A 23,296-nucleotide genomic window follows, 5' to 3' on the forward strand; every position below is an offset into this window, starting at 1 on the left:
TCAATGAACAGCGAAATATACATCAAGGAATGTTTACAAAAACGACTTCTACCCATGATTCGAAACTACAAGGATCCTGTTGTCTTCTGGTTAGATCTTGCTTCTTGCCACTACTCGAAATCAACGGTAGAATGGTATACTACCAAAAATGTCACTTTCGTCCCAAAAGATATGAATCCACCAAATTAGCCACAACTTCGACCAATTGAGGAACTTTGGGTATTTACGAAAGCACATTTTAGAAAACATGTATCGGCAGCCGAAACCATTCAACAGTTCGAAAAAGATTGGAAAAAGGTGTCAAAATATGTCGCCAAGAAGTCTGTACGGAATTTAATGAGGAACGTTCGCAAGAAGGTGCGCCAGCTAGTCTACAATAGCTAAGTAGCAAATGTTGAGAATAATATTCTGTTGTTGTAGTCTAAAATTATCAGTATATCGAATAAAATTTGAATATGAATAAGATTTGAATTTGAATAGTGAAATCAAAGTGCGTCCATACTTTCTGGGACAGTATTTATTTGCGTCTAGTTCTATCAAAATCGCCATTTTTGAAATGTTCGCATATTTGTTCTGTACACACATGCAGACACATACAAACAATGGCTCAGTTCGTCGAACTAAATCGATAAGTATATGAAATTGAAATTGGTATACGGACTCGGAAATTCTAAGCTTTGAGCGAATTTAAAAAACGGCATTACTAAACAAAGATAGTAGGCGATGTTTGTTAGCGATACCAACCGGAATGTTTCTTTTCAACACTAAACTAGTTTACGATAGTTCAGTATGAATTTACTGAAACAAAGACATAAATATATCATTAGCGACAGGCAGAAAACGATTAAATCAATTACGTGCTTGCTCCGAAACCATGCGAGTCCATCGTTTCGTTTATTTTTTACGTTTCCTTCCTAAGTACCCACTTCAGATGACAGCATCAAAGAACACATCGCTCGCAGAATGTCAAGATGTGTTGGTAAATAAAACTATCAGTCACTCCCGGCAACGTGTTATGTTTACTTTTATCCCTGCTTTGGGGCTCGTCCATGGAATCATTGTCCAAAATTGTTATCGCATTGGTAAGTAAGAGCACATTCGCGAACCCTAAAAAATGAATTACAGCACGTAAAGCGAGAAGCTTCGCCATCGTTTACGACATCAATTCTGTGACAAATTTCTCATTTTTTACAAAAGCTGAAAAACTCCCTCGATGCAAACAGTTCCTCCATTGCGATTCGCTTGTGCTTAGAATTGTGTTGGCTACAGGTACTGGATGACGGCGATGGAATCAGTCAAAAGGAGCTCCACAGCATCGGAAGCTGGTAAGAGGCATTATCCGTCTGTTTTATTTCTATGAAATATCCCATAAATATATTCCCTCCGGTGCGACAGCTGCCTGCTAAACATTGACTTCAAGAAGAAGAAACAAACGAAACAATTTGCCCAGCTAACCAGCTCATCCCTGACCGATATAATAGGCAAGTGCGAGGAGGTTCTGATTGAATCGCTGGACGGACAAGCAAGGGACAGTAAATCCCACTCGAGACTGTTCAAACAATCTATCCGAGTTAACGAGGGATCACAGCGCAATTTCGACTTCGTTTCACAGTATCACTACGCACGAAAAACTCGAGGCACAACGGTCACGTTGAAAAACATTTTCTGGGAAGAACCGGAACGGCAACGTTATCTTTCGATCAATAAGGACTACCGCCAGCTACTGAAGGATCTGCGTGTGCTGGCACTAATCCATTACGATCGGTCATTTGCGCTGCAGGATTTGAGCTCCTCGGAGGTGGTATTCAAAAGCAAAAGGTAAATATAGAATGGTTTGCAACGGCTTTTCAAGTGGGTGAAATTTGTAGCCCCGTGTAGTAACGACGAAGGATTTGCTTTACCGAATGGGACAATCACATATCATATATATGAAACAAAAGGGGGTCCAAGAACCGGAGCTTTTTTCTGACTACCGTACAGTGTCAGATATGGGAAGCAAGCTTCAGGTTATACAGGATTTGTATGTGGGAGTGGTCATTGAGTTGCATATCATCCCAGGAATGTATTGCATAACTCATTAAACTCTCCTGGAATAGGAACAAAGTTTAATCTATACGGGAAATTGTTCAATTACAAAAAAGAGTAAAAGTTTGTCATCTCCGCTTGTTTGTAGGAAAGCGGTGAGACTACCTTGGTTTATTAACGTTGAGAGCAAATACCCCCTGCCTTATGGAACATAACAATTTCACTTTCTATATATTTATGGTTTCAATTAGGATATACACAAAAAAAACAATTAAGCTGGTGAATATAACGTTGGTAAAATACGTTTGTTGCGGTTTACAATTTAGAAGACAATTGACAATGCGAATTATTAATAGTAATATACCTCTTTTTGGTTTTAATTAAAAATTATATAAGATGAATTGACTAAAATCATTATTATTTAAATGCAAATTAAATGTTATAATTAACTATTATCTTTAAAATATGTACAACGGAGATTAACTAAAAACTATAGCTAAAGTCAACGAACACCAAAAGAACACTTTTTTAACCTAGCTATTGGTGTAATAATATTTTTTCATGTGTTCATGTAATTGAAATGATATATATGCGAAACAAAGTATAATTTAACCAAAGAACTGTTTACTAATGTTACTGCTAAAAACTTAATAATGCATAGATGATTAGAAGTCTGTAAACGGAGTAGTATAAAACCTTGCTCTACTTGAAATATTAACGGAAAACAGTCGTCATCGAATGAAATACCTTATGATCAAAAAAGAACCGGAATTTTATAAAAAACCCAAAAATTCAATTTTTAATAAATTTCTTTATTATCTCCTTCAAAGTACTCTCCTACTGCGGCAATACATGCATGCCAACGCTTGATCCAATTTTCCATATAAGTTTTATAGGGCGCCGAAGATATGGCCTTTAGTTCACGCAACGAATTCTCTTTTATGGTCTCTATGGTCTCAAAACGCGTTCCCCGCAATGGCAATTTGAGTCTGGGGAAGAGGAAAAAGTCACACGGGGCCATATCTGGAGAGTACGGTGCTTGGTTGATGACATTGGTTGAGATTTTGGCGAAAAACTGCGACACAACCAACGCTGTGTGAGCCGGCGCAATATCGTGAAATTCAGCTTTTTTGGCAACAACCGAGAAGCGACGCGTTTCAAACACAAAACATCAGTTAAAATGTGTTCGGCTGATCCATAAGAGATGCCCAAAAACACAGCAATCTCTCTAATCGGTACAGAACGATTTTGCAATACGATTTGCTTCGCCGATTTAATGTTTTCTTCAGTAACAGATGTTGTTGGGCGGCCAGGGATCTCATCATGATCCAAGCTTGTACGACCACCTTTGAAGCGTTTATACCACTCGTATGCCTGTGTTTTTCCTAGACACGATTCACCAAAGGCCTTTTCTAACATTTTCAACGTTTCGGAACACTTAAATCCATTTGCAACACAAAATTTGATGCACGCACGTTGTTCTAAATTTTTATCCATTATAAAATCGTAATCGTACGATATGCGTCAAAATTTGACAGAATGTGTATAAAAGTGTTGCCAACGTTGAGAGAGTAAAAGTTTACCGATTGGACAAGCGCGGGAATTTTAAAATGAAAATTCCGGTTCTTTTTTTTATCATAAGGTATGAAATGCTTTTTGTTGCGAACGTTTAACTATTTCGAAAAAGTATCAGTATTATTTTACTGCCAAACTTTAACTTGGAACAATTACAAACGATGCTTCGATCTATCAAAATGTTTTGGTTATCGTAATGAAATGTTAGACATAATTTAAACTCATGAAGAATGAATGATAATGTATTCTAAACTGAGAGAATTTTCGCAACATGCACAGTTAACAATATTTTGTGAATTTACATCTATTTTCATGCACACATTCATTGAAAATTCGATGAAATCCAAGTCGAGATCGGTTGAGCCATCATCAAGAAAATTGTGCGGATAGAAAATAGTACGGTTTGTCGTTTGTATTCTCTATATGGTTATATCTCCGAAACCGGCAGTATTCAGTATGATCTATTTACAATTGATCCACGAGCCGAAGATAGTCTAATAGTATGTTCACATTAGCGCTGATATTAAGTGATATACGGATATACTTGATATCCGATGATATCATGTGCGATATCACTTGATATCCCATACAATTTGATGTCAACACGTATTATCATTTTGGCATGATATCCGGGATATCATGTACGATATCATGTCGAGTTGTCAAAAATCGCAACTAGCAACACGGATAATGGCATTGAACGCACTCTTTTATGAACGTCACTTCGAGAGTGACAATAAACAATCATTATAATTTCGAATTTTTCAACGAATACTGGCGTTCGGAGACCATGAAATGCAAGACTTCAATTATTGATTTATTTTAAAAGAGAAAGGTAATATTATTGATCTTATTTCTAATAAGAACATTCAATATGACAACTTGATTGCCAAACGATATCATTTCGATCATATGTGAACACTTCGACATGATATGCATATCATCTCGGTATATCAAGTGATATCAGCGCTAATGTGAACATAGTATAAATCGGTTGAGCTATGCGCTTTGTCATTTACGTCACATTATTTCTCCGAAGCTTTTTACAGTGAGTTTTGGAACATGGTTTGTCACTTAAAAAGAATGTTCATACTATGCTGTGTAACCATCGTGAATACATAAAAAAAACTCAGACCAACCGTTAAGGTAGAATAAAAGAATGTCAAATCATATTTCGATCACTAGCAGCAGTGGTGCTAGATGTATGAAGCAGTCATCCCATGTACATCGACACGCTTGTACCTGTCCACGAAATATCAAGCACATATCCAACCTCAAACTCCATGTCCATGTTCGAGTTCATTCCGAGCACCACACAGAACGAACACAGTGCGTACATTGGGTCGAGTTTCCGTGCACGTACATCGTGTACGTACACCGGGCATATGCTAGGTACGGTTGAACCAGTGATAGAGGAAAGACAGAACAAAAACAACAAAAAAGTTCGGCAGTAATCAGAGTGAGACAAGGTCGAGTAATAGAAGCGAAACAAAATTGAAAGTGTCATGTACCACTTGACTCAGTTCGTCGAGCTGTGCAATGTCTCTGTGTGTGTTTGCATGTGTCTATGTGTCAAAAAATCTCACTAGGCTCTCTCGGAGATGGCTGAGCCGATTTTGACAAACTAGGATTCAAATAGGGTAAAGTGCACGGAAAGACCGAAATCAGCATTTTGGCGAAAAAATTGGTTGATTTTCTAATTTTAGTTAGTTATTTTTTGAGACAACTAAAAAAATCTTTCTTTTGCTAACTTAGATTTTTTAATTCTCATATCTTTTTTTACGCTTTATGGGCTGCTCTGGCCGAGGGGGGTGGTTACAACGATTCGCACTTTCCATACCAGACGAACTAGGCTATGGTGCCCAAATGAACACTAGTAACGAAGGAGGAAATCCTCCAGCATGTAACCCAAGCGAAAGATTCCTTTGCGGCTATCAATTTGCAACGAAAGATACGAATATCTTCTATTGCAAGTTCGCCAGAGAATTTGTCACCTGAGCAGGAGATGTGTGCTTCACCCTGTAACCAGTCAATCATAGAGTCGTGCGTCTGTATCGTATTGGTATTTTGTCATCCTACCAGCTGCTTCTGTGTCTTAAATGTCCTCGTCGATGAAACTTTGGAAAATTTCGCATTGTATCCGCTTCCTTTTGCCCCATTGCATTGCTTTTTACTATACCGGAGACACCTGTTAATATCACAAGCTAGCTGATTATCAAGAATAAAGGAATAATAATAAGATTGATAATAATAATAATTACAATAATAATAATAATAATAATGATAATATTAATAATAATAGAAGTGATAGTAAAAATCCTAAGGCATTTTACTTACCAAAAGCTAGGTAATTTTATAAAATTCCTATTATTCTACATTTTCTTGAGAACATTCTAGGGTCTGTTTCTTGGTCTTAAATCTTCGATGATAATCCTTTGTTTCAGCAGGCTCGGTTTTCGTTAAGAACATAAAATAAAATAAAATAAAATCAGGTGTTAGTAAGCTTGTTAAATTATATAACGTAAGGGTGCGCATTTAACACTAGATTGCCCAGGAAAGTCACAATGTTAGTCACAATATCGGAAGGATTGCTTAAAATTCTATGAACTTTTTTAATTCTTTATTTAACGACATATGCACTAAGGCACACTGCACTAGCTTTTATTTATTCTGTCACAGTTTTTATTATTGACTTTCTCTCTTCCAATTATTTTGACTGCTTTAGAGCAATTTAGGTCTAAACTAAGTTTTGGGCCTTTTAGTGTTGAGCACGCATCCAGGAAACAAGAACTACATGTATTTCGTGAAGAAATACTAGGTGTGATTGGATGAAATGGTCCACGTGAACCGTTCTCTTCCAGAAACACACATCTCACACTCTTAGTTAGAAGGTGACATCTGTGTCCAAGTTGGAGAAATCTAAGAACATTCAAACCTTTCTCGATTTGAGAGTGTATTTACACCCGATCAATCAGCCTCGCTGTCATTGCAACTTGTAAACATTACCGACACCGAACCGGATCGGAAAGGGTTGAAAGTTCCTAAACGGTTCATAAGATATCAATTTACTCCTATTCCTGATAACAATAGTCCTCCTTTTTGAATTAAATTCACCAGCCCAGGGCGATTATTATATATTAATATTCATCCCAACTAGATCAAGATAATTCAAATTGGTGACCAATTCCAGGCATAAGAATGCTCGAAACCACCTAATGACCTAGTGTAAATTTCAAGCAGTATTAGTCCTGTCCACTTCGAGATCGATCCAGATAACATAACAATTTTCATCTTTTTACTTTTATAAGCGAACGATCGATCGATCTCGGTATGGTCCGACTTTGTCAATACGAAGTATAAATTGACTCCCACCCCCATCCGCCAAAGGGGGGTACGCGCCCTGTAGCTCATCATCCAAAGCCTAGGGAGATTTTTTAATTCTCATATCCTTAATAATAATAATATATTTGTTGAAATGGCTATTTTTTTAGTTGAATTCACCAATTAAACGTGCTGTCAATTCTTAGCTAAGGCACACTTCATTTCCATTCAACTAATTTTTTAGTTGAATTAGAGAAATAAAACGTTGTTTACAACTAACATAAATGGTTGAATTGGCTTCTGCAATTTGCAGCTATATGGCGCACTATCACCGAAAAAACGTTAACACCGTAATGACTACTAGCCAGTAGAGGGCACACTACTACCGAAATGAATTTTTCAGTCCCGGGTTGTCTTTTCTATATTGGCAGGTATAAATACGATGTTGTATTGGAGAAAAAGACATAAACGAAACATAAACGTCTTTTTGAAAATTTTTCTTCTAAATCGCTGTTTTCTTCATTCGAATTCGCGAAATCGACTCTCTCACTGAAAACTTTGAGCACTCGGAAAACAAAAACCGAATGCAAATAGTACACTAGACGGCGCAGCCCGGAAGGTTGGAAGATACAAAAAACATCATTTGACATATACAATTAGAGTGCAACATTCGAAACTCACTTCACTGTTCCACGTAAAACATTATTACGCATAATCGCTTCAAATGCGCACAAATTCTGAATAAATTCACTTTCTACTAAGAATTTACTTCATTTTTACATATCGGTTTAGAAATTTATATATGGATATATCGTAACACATGCGAAAAACATCAAAACAATTTGCCAGTAGTTTCAACAAGACTGTCCTTTTTAGCTTTTTAATGGATTGTTTTGCTTTGACACTTCTCATGAGTTTTTGACTCATAAACTTGTTAATAAAATCAATATAATTTTTGTTTTCTTTGTGCTCAGCAATGATGGTGATAGATAAATAGAACCAGATGTTCTGATTTTAATAACAAAATTAGTTGTCAATGAGAATTTCGTACTGGATTGAAATATTGCTGGTTTGTGTCCATGATATTCGCCAACTAAACACATTCTCTAAAAATAGGAGTTTTTTTCAGCAAAGTAAATTCTCAATTTAAAATAATTTCATAATTAATTTGGAAATTTTGTTGTTAAAATCAACTAATTCAAAAACAGTAATACGAATTAGGCGCAGAGCTAATTTCGGTCGTTCCTTGTGTGTTAAATATTGTACACCGTCACTCGAAGTGGCGAAACAAAAACAGTAAAAAAATTCCAAACTAACTCAAAACTACACAAATGGACAAATGGTAGACAGCTAATCAAACCGATTTCGGCTATCCTGGATCTCGGTTTCCGGTTCCAGAAGCACCGGAAATAGTGGTCTTATATTCCTACCTCTCAACGATACTTTGATCGATTGCCACAAACTATGGTTCAAATGGAAGGCCGCGTCCCATACGGAATTTTCTGAATTTCATCCGGATAAAATCTTTGGTTCCGGAGTTATAGGGTAAAGTGAGTTAAATATTGTACACCGTCAGTTGAAGCGGCGAAACAAAAACCGTGAAAAATTTTGTGAACTGGATTCAAAACTAATCAAATCGATAGCCATTATCAGTATGCAGCTAAACATACCGATTCAGGCTATCCTGGTTCCCGGTTTCCGGTTCCGGAAGCGCCGGAAATACTGGTCATATACTCCAAAATGGATCTTACTCTCTTTTCTCAACGATGGTTTGACCGATTTCCACAAACTTAGGTTCAAATGAAAGATCTCTGGTTCCGGAGTTATAGGGTGAAGTGTGTTAAATATTGTACAACGTCACTTGAAGCGGCGAAATAAAAACCGTGAAAAATTTTCTAAACTAGACTAACGATAGCCATTATCAGTAAGCTACTAAACAAATCGATAGTCATTATTAGTAGGCAGCTAAACAAACCGATTCGAGCTATCCTGGTTTTTGAATACAACAAAAATTGTTACTATAGTTCAAAGTACGATGTCAAAATCGTATAAAACCTTCAAAATTAAAAAAAAACTAGTAGAGTTTGTACGTCATATTAGTCGATAGCTATACGAATCGAAATCGATTATACCAGTTCTCGGACTCCGCTGCCGGAAGTACCTACAATAGTGAAACTTATTTCTTTTTCTCGTGTTTCATTCTGACAGCTATACGAGGTAATGCACAAACAATCCCACATATCACAGTATTATATATGAGAATATGATTGATATGAGAAAGTCATCATTACACAACTACGTGGATTAAAACAGGTTTTCACATTTATTTGGGGAAAAAATCCATCAATAGTATTTCGAAGCTATGTAATATTAGTTCAGTGTACTGTGTTCATCGATTTTTAGGATCTTGTACTAGAGCAATCCAAAGTTAGATTAATGCGAATCAACATCTGATAAGTCGTGAATCACGAAACGGATAATTAATTATAGTGATCATTCAAGCTTTCGAACATAGTAAGTGCTTGAGATTCTTCATTTATAACGATAACTCATGCAAAATACATTCAAATGGTAGCCAGTGAAGTAAATGTTCAATCTAAAATGATATTTATCATCATGCTTTTACTCCAAAACGCATTTGTAGATATTGCTGACATACTTGTCTATTGATAGTTTCCGGAATGGACATTGCGTTGATATGGAATCACTGTTCAGAAGTAAGCGAGCGAACACCGAGTCCACACGCGATGTACGTGCATGGCGTTGGATTGTACCACCAATCATGTGCACGCGTTCGTGTACAAATGAATGAGTTCGAGTTTGAACATGACTTGAGATTTCGGTATGAGAACCGAACATTCGCGAGCATAATGTTCAGTGATTGTTTGGGAAGACTGATAATAAGGGGTTAAATACCTAATAGCAATTGAACGAGAAACTAAGTTGATTCAATCGATTGAAAAAAATTTTATTATCAATTTAGTAAAGTGATAAATTTTGGCCATTTCAAAAAAGGTGTTCGGTTACCGGCACCCCAAGAAATTTCGCTAAAAATGGAAAAATATAAGTAAAAACGTGTTTAATCCACCTAGCAGTGAGATGATACCTATTTTTATCAATCCGCATGTGTTTTTTGCATGAATATTCTTCGGTGTTTAAGTTTTCATGACATTATTTTAATGACCGTTGTTTTAAGCGACAATTTGAGATTTTAATCACTCATTACTCTGTAATGTCGAAACTGCAAATCGGATCGAATTTGAATCTAGAAGTGTGATAATCGATTAAACATGCCATGATATGTAGGTTCCACTCTAGAGTTTACGGTAATTTAAGGTACTTCCAGAGCCGGTATTCAGGAATCAGCATAACCCAAACCGATTCGTATGGCCATATGACGAATAAATTACAACAGTTTTGAGTCCAACTTTGAAGCTTTTCGGGATTGTCATCTTCTATATCGGTTTGAATTTTAAAAATTCATCATCATGTAATTCGAGAACCGGAAGTCATAATTGGATAAAATTAATTAATTTTTGTATATAAGTTTGTTTTAATTTGAATTTTTGTTTCTGAAATTTGATTAGGCTTTTTTTGAGAAAACGATTGAGCTTTTAGAAACGATTTTATACTGGAACCGGAATTCTAAAAGCGGTATAGCCGAAGTCAGATAAATTCACCTGAGTAGCTGTACAGTTTACATTTGTTTCAAAATATTTGAAAATCAGTTAAGACATCTTTGAGAGATCATAGCACGAATTAAATTTTTAGGTGCCTTCTGATTGAAAACTGAATACCATTAAAACTGAAATAAATTTATTTGGATATCGAATATCCAAATCTGCAAACCCGATAAACCTGATTAATTTATATAAAATAGACATTTTTATACTAATCACCCTGTATTTCCGAAACCGGAAGTTGGATCTGACTGAAAAGCAAGATGTTTTATAGAACCTTGAAACTTTACATTTGAATCTTAGATGATTCTTAGATTTCATTTGAATCTTAGATCGGTTCAGCCATCTACGAGAAAAATGAGTTACACAATTTTGATTTCGTTTCACATATCATCCTGTAGTTCCAGAACCAGAGGTCGGAACCAAACATAATGCAGGAACTTTGTTTGGGAGCATACGATTTTTCGTATGAATCTGAATTTGTAGAAAAGAAATTTTCCGAGAAAATTAAGTGAAATTATTTGTCACACACGCATTTGCTGATCTCGACGAACTGATTCGAATGGTATATGGATGTTATGTTGTTCCAGCATTTATTGCTGTAAGTAGTTTAAAACAAAATAATTTAAAAAAATTCTGCCATCATCTGGTTTGTATATGTCATATTCGAACGATTATGTTGCCAAAAACGAGCCGTGCTAAAATCGGTCCGAGGCTAAATGTCATGAAAAAGGATGCTGTACACAATCCTTTTGGTACTTAGAAACAATTGTATGTAACAGTATAAAAAATCGTGTTTTCCGTTGCTCCCAAGCATATCTTTGTCATACAGCGCTCAAAACTAGAGCTGTGCGCCGATCAAAATTGTCAACATCGGCGGCTGAAACGTCTTTTTGACCAGCGGCGGCGGCGAATCGGCGTGACGCTATTTCCTGAAAACATCGGCGGCGGAGGCGGCGCGATTCGGCGTAATCAATTATAAACATATTAAAAATTTTTATATTGATTCACACAGGACAATTTCTCTATCCTATTGTTTTGTCGACCTACAATCAAAGATCCTAATGTTTATGAGATCCATTAAAGCCAACGTAGTGAATAGAGATGGTAAATGGTTTCGAATGCATCGAATTAGAGGAGAAATTAAGATGAATATAAGTGCGATTATTTGGAGATGGTTGACTATTGTTTAAATAAATATTTCATTCATATACAAAGGGTTTTTTTTATTATGAGCAAGAAATATGAAGTTTTATTCGGAACTATTTTTCAAATCGCTTTTTACATAGTTGATAATTATCATGTATAAAAATCGTTTTATCAACTCAAAAAATAAGTACACTGAAGTCTTTTTTTATGCGAATTTACGTACCGCATAAAAAAAATCGCATGAAAAAAACCGCATAACTCTGAAAATTCGCATAAAAAAAACCGCATAACTCTGAAAATTCGCATAAAAAAAACCGCATAACTCTGAAACTTCGCATAAAAAAAGACGGCAGAAGGGCAAACCGCATAACTCTGAAAATTCGCATAAAAAAAGTCGCGTAAAAAAAATCGCATAAAAAAAGGCCGCATAAAAAAAACCTCAGTGTATATCTTTTTCGTACGTATGTAATTAACATAAAATCGATTTGGCGCTAAAATTCATGCAGATATCAATAATAATATCAAATTTACAAATTCAAATTTTAATTACTTCATATTTGTAACGATTTCTTATGAAAAGGGGTAACTTCATTTGAAAAGTCATAGTAGAAGTAGAAAAAAATGTTTTTACTTTGAGTTGGTAACATTGATCTTAATTTATTGTGCGAAAACTAACGTTTATTTAGAATGGAGCATGAAACTTTGTTCAATACCATTTTTCAAATGCCCGGAAATAACAAATAAAGTATCCAAAATAAATGGTACTCGATCACTAAACATTCTAGTACCTGAGAAATCAACACTACACTGGTTTCTAAAAAAACGTGCTTAATCCACCTAACAGTGAGACGATACCTTTTTTATCAATCCGCATGTGTTTTTTGCATGAATATTTTTCGGCGTTTCAGTTTTCATGACATTATTCTAATGTCAGTCGTTTTAAGTGGCAATTTGAGATTTTAATCACTCATTACTCTGTAATGTCGAAACTGCAAATCGGATCGAATTTGAATCTAAAAGTGGGACAATCGATTAAACATTCCATGATATGTCGAAGTAATTTTTACTTATGAGTTTAGGGTAATTTAAGGTACTTCCAGAGCCGATATTCAGGAACCAGCATAACCCAAACCGATTCGTATGGCCATATGACGAATAAATTGCAATATTTTTGAGTCCGACTTTGAAACTTTTCGGGATTGTCATCTTCTATATCGTTTTGACTTTTGAAAATTCATCATCCTAAAATTCGAGAATCGGAAGTCAGAATTGGATAAAATTGGATTTATTTTAATTTGAACTTTTGTTTCTGAAATTCGATTAGGCTTTTTTTTTGAGAAAACGACTGAGCTTTATGAAACGGAATTCTAAAATCGGTATGGCCGAAGTCACATAAATTCACCTGAGTAGCTGTAGTTTACATTTGTTTCAAAATGTTTGAAAATCTATGTAGACATCTTCGAGGAATCGTAGTGCGAATTAAATTTTTGGGTTCCTCTCGAATCGAAAACTGAATACAACCAAAAATGAAATAAGTTTATTAGGTTATCGACTATCCAAATCTGCTAACCCGATAAACCTGATTAATTTATGTGAAATAGACATTTTTTTACTAATCACCCTGTATCTCCAAAACCGGAAGTTGGATTTGACTGAAAAACAAGATGTTTTAAAGAATCTTAGAACTTTTCATTTGAATCTTAGATCGGTTCAGCCATCTACGCGAAAAATGAGTTACATAGTTTTAATTTCGTTTCACATATCATCCTGAAGTTCCGGTACCAGAGGTCGGAACCAAACATAATTCAGGAACCTTGTTTGGGAGTATACGACTTTTCATATGAATCTGAGCTTGTAGAAAACGGTTGAGGGTCATCCCCGAAAAAAATTGAGTAAAATTATTTGTCACACACGCATTTGCTGATCTCAACGAACTGATTCGAATGGTATATGACTGTTATGTTTTTCCATCATTTGTTGCTGTAAATAGTTTAAATCAATATAATTATGGAATTGCTTTCAACTCGGAAATTCTGCCATCATCTGGTTTTCATATGTCATATTCGATCGATTATGTTGCCAAAAACGAACCGTGCTAAAATCGGTCCGAGGCAAAATATCATGCTGTACACAGTCTTTTGGGTATTTAGAAACAAATGTATGTAACAGTATAAAAATTCTTGTTTTTATGTTGCTCCCAAGCATTTCTTTGCCAGACAGCGCTCAAAACCTTTTAAATAAAGACAGAAAATAGACTTTGAATCAAATGACATTGGCTTCGGTTGACATCGGTAGTACTGATTTTCAGTATAAGTAGGAGGAAAGTAACTGTACTGTAATTTTCAATGAATTTTTATGAAAACTGTAAACAATTTTCCACATTGATAAAATCATTTTTTCGGCTGATGTAATATTATCGGCGGCACGATTAAAATGTGATAACCGGCGCGCTGATCATCTTCTTCCTAAATTGGCGGCGTGTCGAAATTATCGGCGGCGGCGGCGTGGCGCGGCGGCGCACAGCTCTACTCAAAACTCCTACTGCTGGAATAGGGGGAAAAGTCGCTTACAGAAAAATTTCGATATCTCCGTTAAAAATGGACGGATTTTAACAAACTATGGCTTGTTGGATAGGTATTACCGTGCGGAATCTAAGTCTGAAAACATATTCTGTTTTCAAGGTCAATTGTGACAGATACTGTCAAAAAACTGAAAATTTTGACTTAAAACTTTGTATAACTCAAAAAGTAAACATCCGATCTCAAAACCATTCAACAGCGTTTTGGGTGACGGGGAGACCTTTCATTTGCGACTAGTTTGATCAAAATCGGTTCAGCCATCTCTGAGATCTCGACCTCTTAGTTGACAACACACATACAGACACACACACACACACACACACACACACTTACACACACACACACACACACACACACACACACACACACACACACACACACACACACACACACACACACACACACACACACACACACACACACACACACACACACACACACACACACACACACACACACACACACACACACACACACACACACACACAGACATTTGCTCAGTTCGTCGAGCTGAATCGATTGGTATATGTCATTCGGTTTGAGCGAATTCTTTACCTATTTTTTATATATATAAAAATAGGTAAAACTGCAATTATTCAAAGAAAAAACGAATTTTATTCTTTTCGTAGGCATTTTGAACAAAAGTCTTCATTGTCTGATGGTAACTTCGCCTTGGCTCTCTTGGCTAATGATTTGTATGGTGGCGCCTTTGGTGTTGATTAGGCCGGTCTTCTTATCCACTAAGCAACGTTTAATGGCATTAATCAATGCATTAAAGTCTATTTTTCTTGACTTGGACTATTTGTTTGAAGTCGTCGTCAGTGTTGCTAAGCTCGCTTATATTGTGCAGATAATTCTCACTCATGTGCCATCAGTACATTTGAAACTCCCGTGTGAGTGTGCTCCCCGTGGTTATTTTCGTCCTTTGTTTCGCTATCGCAGTGCTCATCTGTGAGTGGCGATGAAACACCGAGCACTCCTATCGTGCATACTCCACCACTCACTCTTTCGTTGGTCTACTACTCTTACTGCAGCTGTTTCTCATAGATATTCGCACTCGCTTCCACTTGCGCTCTTGCTCATACTCACAACTTGGCGCCCACTCGTACTCTTATAGCGTATTTGGTTATGGCCCGATGTGCGGGGAGCTAATATGCAATCTGATCAAGCTCGTTCATGCAGTGATTAAACGCAGTCATGACAATAATAAAAATCAATATCAAAAGAGAGTTCTTGCGTGAATCACAATATGAAAATTACGCTCCTTCTAAATATATTGCTGGACGCATACACAGTGACCGCAAATAACGTTATGAAGTACTGGTTTCTCTTGTAATCTTTTTGTTTCGTGATTCATTCCACTCGTATTGTTTAGGTACACTAGCGCCGTCCTGAATTCAGTGGAACACATATGAAACAGGATCATTTCTGTCAGGTTGTGTATGGGTTGTGGCTAACAGAACCAGAGAACCAAAGTTTTTACTTGTATGGCGGATGTATTGAAGCCGTCGAGTTGTCCACGTGTTGCATATCACCCGAGATGCCAGGTAATACAATAAATTTAGCTAACAAAAACGAAAGAATCGCGCCGATTTTCAAAAGTCTGTCATTTTTGACGAATGTCTGCAAACAATCGAAGTTTCTAAAGTCTGTAAAAAGTCTTTAGACGAAAAAAGGTTAACATGATAACTAAGAAATTTAAGTGCATTAGATCTATCTCTTTGCTCAACATCAATTCGACTAGATTGCACCTGGAAAATACTGCCTGATTTACACGGTAGCGATCATTTACCAATCATCATCTCAATTAGCAGTAGCAATTGCATTGCTACTTCCGCTAGTATTCCATATGATTTGACAAAAAATATCGACTGGATTAAATACCAAAGTAGTATCTCTAGTATTTTGAATTCAATGGAAGAGCTCCCTCCACTTGAAGAATATGACTTCCTCATTTGTTCGATTCTGGAGGCAGCAGAACAATCCCAAACTAAACGCTTTCCTGGGCCAACGACTAACAGAAGGCCTCCCAACCCCTGGTGGGACAAAGAGTGCTCAGAGGCTAAACTCGCAAAACAAAATGCTTGCAAGACGTTTCTAAAACGGGGAGGAGGACTCCTCAGAATTTTGAAAAACTTATGGTTTTAGAAACCAAGTACAAGAGCATACTTCGAGCCAAAAAATGTAGCTATTGGAGACATTTTGTCGAAGGTTTGTCAAGAGATACCTCAATGAGCACTCTTTGGAACACGGCCAGACGAATGAGGAATCGTAACGTGGGCAATGAGAGTGATGAATACTCGAACCGATGGATATTTGACTTTGCTAGGAAAGTTTGCCCAGATTCTGTTCCTACGCAGAGCATTATACGGGAATCTCCTCCAAATAATGGTTTTATTAATAACCCATTTTCAATGATGGAATTTTCTATAGCACTCTTGTCTTGTAACAATAACGCTCCAGGGTTGGACAGAATTAAATTCAACTTGGTGAAGAATCTGCCCAACCTCGCAAAAATACGTTTGTTGGAATTGTTCAACAAGTTTCTTGAGCAAAATATTGTTCCACCTGACTGGAGACAAGTGAAAGTTATCGCCATTCAAAAACCGGGGAAACCAGCTTCCAATCACAACTCATATAGACCCATTGCGATGTTGTCCTGCATCAGAAAATTGTTCGAAAAAATTATTCTACGACGTCTCGACACTTGGGTCGAGACGAACGGTTTGTTGTCAGATACTCAGTTTGGCTTCCGTAGAAATAAAGGGACGAATGATTGCCTTGCATTACTTTCGTCTGACATCCAAATTGCCTTCGCTCAAAAGCAACAAATGGCATCTGTATTTTTAGACATTAAAGGAGCATTTGATTCAGTTTCCATTGATGTTCTTTCAGACAAGCTCCACCAAAATGGACTCCCAGCGGTTATAAATAATTGTTTTACACGGACGGATCGCGAATTGAAGAAGCGACAGGGTTTGGTATGTTCAACAATAATGTTTCGGCCTCATTTAGGCTTCAAGAACCTGCATCTGTTTATATAGCAGAGCTAGCAGCAGTTCATTATAGTTTGAGTGTAATCGTCACATTAATTCCAAACCATTATTTCCTCTTCACAGATAGTCTGAGTGCAATTGAAGCCATTCGCTCAAACATGACTGGCAAGACTGAACCGTTTTTCCTGGGCAAAATAAAACAGTGCCTGAACGACATATTGAACAATAATTATCTAATCACTATAGTCTGGGTCCCGGCTCATTGCTCCATTCCTGGCAATGAAAGAGCCGATATTTTAGCCAAACGTGGTGCTATTGAGGGTGAAATTTATGAGAGACCAATTGCTTTCAACGAATTCTATAGCTCGTCTCGCCAAAGAACACTGGCAAGCTTCTTGGGATAAAGATGATCTGGGTCGGTGGATGCACTCAATTATTCCGAAAATATCGACAAAGGCATGGTTCAGGGGACTGGATGTGAGTAGAGATTTCATTCGTGTGATGTCCAGACTCATGTCCAATCACTACACGTTAGATGCACATCTCCTTCGAATTGGGCTCTCCGAGACTAATCATTGTGCTTGTGGCGAAGGTTATCGAGATATTGATCATGTCGTTTGGACATGCGTGGAGTATCGTGATGTCAGATCTCAACTAATAAATTCTTTGCGTACCCAAGGTAGACTATCCAATATCCCAGTTCGAGACATTCTTGCTTGTCGTGACCTTTCATACATGAAACTTATTTATCATTTCATAAAGAAAACTGGAGTTTCAATTTAATAAAGGCCCCTTTCAAGACTTAGTTCTGATCCCAGCTGCGTCCATGAGTTCAACCAATAGCTAAATTAGAATAAAAATAATGTAATGATACAAACAAACTCGAAACAGTTTATGAAATTATTAACAAAATGTCTGAAAATAACAGCTTATTTTATAATTTATAGAAGTTAATCGTTTGGTTCAAATAATATTTCCGAGTAGATTTCATAATTAATGACGAGTTACCTAAGATGATATTTAAGTAATAAGAGAATATGTTTTAATAAATGCAAAACGTTGTGACTATGTTAGAATTAAATTAGGATAAGAATATTATGTAAAAGTGATGCTACGGCGAAGAAAAACTTATGTAAACTGCCTTAAGAAATAAACGTATTTATGAAAAAAAAACTAAGAAATTTGATAAATTACAGTCAAATTTGCAGACTTGGCATCTCTGCATATCACTGACAATTTTTCGCGGGTACCGGTAACCGAAACCGGTAGACATTTTGAAAATTACTAAAAAAATTTCGTTGCGTGAATTTTGATAGCATACGGTATTAAATCACGAAATAAATCGATTTCACCTCATATATATTCAATCCACTCACCTTTCCGATTAATGCTTTTCAATTTATGATACTATAAAAAAGTCATAAAAAATATTTGTGTTGATTTTCATGCAATTAAAATTTGTTTTTAGCTCAGCAAAAAGTACAAGCGTCTGTTTGCTTTGGTATTCGGCACAAAAAGAACGTGCTGCTATTAAACACACATGACTTTTGTCGGAATGACGCTACCTACTTTCTGTCAAAAGTTACGGTGGGGTGCCGGCAACCGAACATCTTTCCCTAATATTAACGTATCTTCGCGATTTTTGATTTTTATCATTCAATTCATGATATTGAAAGACAAGTAATAACATGGGAGAAGAAAAAATACCAACAGAAACTTTTCTCAGAAGGTGGAAATAGATGAGAAATTATCTTGTCGTAAAATTATAAGAAATTAATATTTAAAAAAAAATGTTTGTCGAATGATAAATTTTTATCAGTCTTCTGGTGGACCACAGCCCTTCACTCACTTTTCTTCGTGATGGTTTAACCGATTTTCTCGATCTTAAATTCAAATGAAAGGTCTTACAGTAGCTTTCTAAATTCCTGAATTTCGTCCGGAACTGATTTCCGGTTCCGGAATTACAGGCTGATGAAAGTTTGAAATTTTTAGTCGTCATATGAAGCGACGAATAAATAGAAAATTCTTCTAAATAGAACTCAAAACCTGTTCCAATGAATAGGTCATGTAAGTTGCTAGTCTTACGAACTGACTTCGACGGAATGCGGTTCCGGAAGTACCGAAAATAAGGGTCAATATCTCCAAATCGGAACTCGCACACTTTTCTCCGAAAAGACTTAACTGTTTTCAACAAACAAAAGGTCCAAAAAAGGTATTCCAGAACTACAGGGAGATGTGTGTTAAAAATTTCAAACCGACATTTAGGCCGATGCTGATGAAAGAAATTTTTCTAATTTTGGCTCAAAACTTTTTTGATTTGTAGGTTATGTTAGTTTACATCTAGACAAACTTTTATGTTTCAATTCAATGGGAGTTTTTTTTTTCAAGAATACCACACTAATAATTCACAATATTTGAAATGAAATTACAGCTTAAACAGTTTTTGCAAAACCTCAAGTTTTTGATAAAAAAAAAACTAATTTGAACACTAGATTATGATTTTACAGCACAAGGGCACTAAATTTGTTCATGGTAACCTTTCTGCTAAAAGTAACCCATTTCTGGATATAACCAGGATTATATCCAAAATTCTAAAATTCCCGCTGAATCGGTAAATTGTATTCTATTTAGGATATTTGTTCTTATATGTGTAGACTTGTTGAAACGGGCCATTTTACGAAAACCCTAATTCCCCATAGCTCATGTTTAAATATAAACACCCTGTCTGTTGTCTTTCGTTGGTCATCATAACTAGATTAAAATAAAGCAAAAAAAGGCATTTTCTTTTTCATTTTTCGTTCATTTATTTTCTAATTCTTTTGAAAGCATTCACTATTCATTTCTGGATTTGTGTTATCATCAAAATTTTTTTGGTCGCAGTATTGCAAAATTCAACTAAATTAAATAAAACGGAATCAGCTTGATAACTCTTTATTATTGTTCAGAATATGACTCATTTGAACAAAACTAAAATAGTAAATAACGGATTGGATTAAGATACTCAATTCGTTAGTGCTTGTTCTCAGTTTAACAGTATAATAAAATGAATTCAGCTTGATTAGAAACATTTGCAAAGGTATTGTTTAAGAATATCGCAGGTCTAAAATGAAAGTGTGAAGTGTACTGACGACTACTTGAAAATGTGTTTAATTGCTTTTACCCAGATTTCCCATATGGTTGTTAAGAAACTTGGTCACCGATTTATGCTCTTTCCTCACATCGGCACCAATTTCTCAGTATCTAACTATTTCAAATGGAATCGATGAACATGCTTTGATAAACGGTATCTCTTGTTAATTCTACTTTCTAGCCATGTGGGTTGAAAGATAATGTAATCATATATCTTTGAAACGTGTAATATAAAACAGTTGCTAACAATAGAATTGCAACAGATTGCACTACCCTTTTGCCATTATAAGCCTCATACACCAGAGAAGCTTTATTGCATAAATCTTTTCTAATTACCAACATAAATTTAAAACTAATCTTTGCTTGTGTGGTTGTCTTCTTTCCTCTCGTATTGCAGACTTGCCGCTCTGTTGCCGAAATATTGTGAGCTTTACGGTTTGGCCGAAACGGACATCGATGTAACCACCTGTCGTAAAGACAGTATCCTGGCGGAGTGTTTTTTCAGTAAGCGCGAAGCTAGGGCTGACCGTGATCCTGTACAGTTAACTTTCATCAACAGTATACCCAATCATGAACTACTGCCAATAGTGAATGAAATTCTCACGCAGTCGATACACGTCATTGATTTCCTGATAATTGTGACTTTTCCTAAAAACGACTCTCTGACGCAGCAAAACGAACCAATCGTGAAAAACTGTTTGCTTCGCTGCCTGAATCAATACAAAGGTTGTTTGAACCGTAGAAAGGAACGCATTTTCACGCCAACGATGGAGGTCATGCAAAGCCCAAAAACACCTCTCTCCGATCAAGTCGAAGAAAAGCGAAAGTCTCGAAGGCCGGACGACGAGGATATTCTTTATGGGCTCAGTCAACCGATTGACAACCGACACAGTACTTTTCTAAAGTGTGCCGATTGGTTGCAAAATAATGATTTTGACGTACGATCGGAAAAATCTGCTCCACAGCATAAGCATGGCGTTAAGAACAAGCACCCTAAAATTGACTTTTTCGATGCTTCTCGCTTTCTGCCTCAGGGTCATGTCGGTAAACAAGCAGAACTGATGACTCCAGAGAAAACACCACCAAAAAAGCTTCCATTTCCGAAGTTTTACGCTGCGCCTTCTCCCAAAACACCAGAAGCAAGACCAATCACCCAAGAAAGACATAAACCATCCGCAGTGAAAAAGGATGAGAGTCTATTTAATCAAACAAAATTATTTTCTCACAAACAAGAGCCCTGTGAAAAAGGGTCATTTTTGAACACTGAGCAAATAAAGCAGGGCAAATTGACTTTTCATTGCCGGAACATTCCTGGGAAATCAACTAAAAGAAAGCAATCAGACAATGAGAAGAAACAGAAAAATTTTCATGCTGCGAACCAACCTCCATCTCCACATTTTTCGTATCAATATCTGGAAGAGTCGCTACAATTCTTCGACCTAGAAAATTCCAATAAGCCAATAGACAGAACGAGTTTTTTGAATCTTTGTTCTAAGGAATTCGATGTTTTGGCAGCTTCCCCTCAGCCGGGACAATCACTGGATTCCAGCAGCAATTGTTGTTCAAACAATTCAACTGATGCGTGCAGCACACTTCCGAACATTTTCACGGAGCCGCTTTTTCTTGAACCAATACTGGAAAACAATCTCTATGCATCCAGCTCACCGGAATCGCGATACTGGGGAAACAATATGACCGAATACTATGCGGACTTTCAGCAAGCCTGTTGGGAAACTATTCAGCACTACAAACTAGCAATAGAAGAAATTGAATCGAGCTCATCACAATGTGAACATTGTTTGTCAGACCCGTTCAATCGGGAAATCGAGACTCTCCGACAGCCGTTTCACCAGCCGAGAGACATTTATGCAAAAATTGGTGTCAAACGATGCTAGATACGAAACGAACGAGTGGGAAAATTTTGTTCCGTTGTTTAAAGTTGCAAAACAATTCCATTCTGCTGTTTTCAGTGTACTTATATGAATAATAAACTACAACTTTGTCCTCGCGAAGGGAGCGCTTTTTGCATAATCAACTGCGCAACCTGAGCGGCAGAACGTGTGAAAACTTATATTTCTCTAATTTACTTGGAAGCTAGAAAAATTTTCGTTGTACGTGAAATTAAAAGTCAATGCTTGGCTCATGCGTTAGTGTTATATAATTTTTCCTTAATGGAATGACGCTATTGCTGTTTTCACAGTGTGTTATGTAGTTTTGCTAACTGCATTATTATTTATGTTACACAATGATTTTCACCTGTACTGAATACAAACGTATTGAAATGTCGGTCCAATTTCATTCGTATTCTCAATAACTTGGATTCTATCGTAAAACATTCGCTCGAAAAACCAATACATCGTTATTCAGAATAACGGCATATGCCATCGGAAAAATGATTCACAATTACTGCTCTGACAGAATTAATTTTTATTCCAACTATTGCGCAATTCAACTAGGGAAAAACTTAATGAAAATCTCTTCTCTTAAGAATCCACCGTCGATGCCATCCATTTCCTATTTTCAGCGGTTTGAAATTTACATATTCGTCAGAGAAAGTCAAAGAACTCCAGCAGTCCTTTTGCAGGTCGCTTTTTTTTTAACTGATTTACACTGTATTCAATCGTTTTCACATGCTGATCCCATTTAGTACGGTGTCAAGTAATTTTCGCGGAAATGATTGATGTTATGTGCGTAATTATTCGATTTCCAACAACCGTATAATAGGAAAACTGATGCAAAACCGTAAAACAATGTGTTGGCGTAATAATCAAATTCACATTCCACTATTTAAGCCGATAATGTGCGTTGGGAGGAATAATAATAAGCAGAACCAACAGTCGCA

General features: G+C 36.5%; 2 protein-coding genes across 8 annotated transcripts in view; one reads left to right on the top strand and one right to left on the bottom strand.

Annotated features, from left to right (window-relative positions):
- The window catches only part of LOC131434739 (protein furry), a 433,830-nt gene that overhangs the window by 175,577 nt on the left and 234,957 nt on the right, over nucleotides 1-23,296 (bottom strand). The window lies entirely within an intron of this gene.
- LOC131434740 (uncharacterized) lies at nucleotides 316-23,247 on the top strand. Its single transcript, XM_058601817.1, has 4 exons — nucleotides 316-1,082; nucleotides 1,198-1,325; nucleotides 1,396-1,818; nucleotides 20,852-23,247. Exons 1-4 carry the CDS (start codon nucleotides 1,050-1,052, stop codon nucleotides 22,347-22,349), a joined length of 2,082 nt encoding a protein of 693 aa, XP_058457800.1. The 5' UTR covers nucleotides 316-1,049; the 3' UTR covers nucleotides 22,350-23,247.

The sequence above is a fragment of the Malaya genurostris genome, chromosome 3, assembly GCF_030247185.1.
Source record: "Malaya genurostris strain Urasoe2022 chromosome 3, Malgen_1.1, whole genome shotgun sequence".
Taxonomy (NCBI): Eukaryota; Metazoa; Arthropoda; class Insecta; order Diptera; family Culicidae; genus Malaya; species Malaya genurostris.

Excerpts from the sequence above, each read along its gene's own strand:
- LOC131434740 (XM_058601817.1), top strand. The coding sequence starts at position 1,050 with ATGGAATCATTGTCCAAAATTGTTATCGCATTG. Across the intron at positions 1,326-1,395 it reads CTCCACAGCATCGGAAGCTG|CTGCCTGCTAAACATTGACT; the intron begins GTAAGAGGCATT and ends CCGGTGCGACAG. Across the intron at positions 1,819-20,851 it reads GTGGTATTCAAAAGCAAAAG|ACTTGCCGCTCTGTTGCCGA; the intron begins GTAAATATAGAA and ends CTCGTATTGCAG.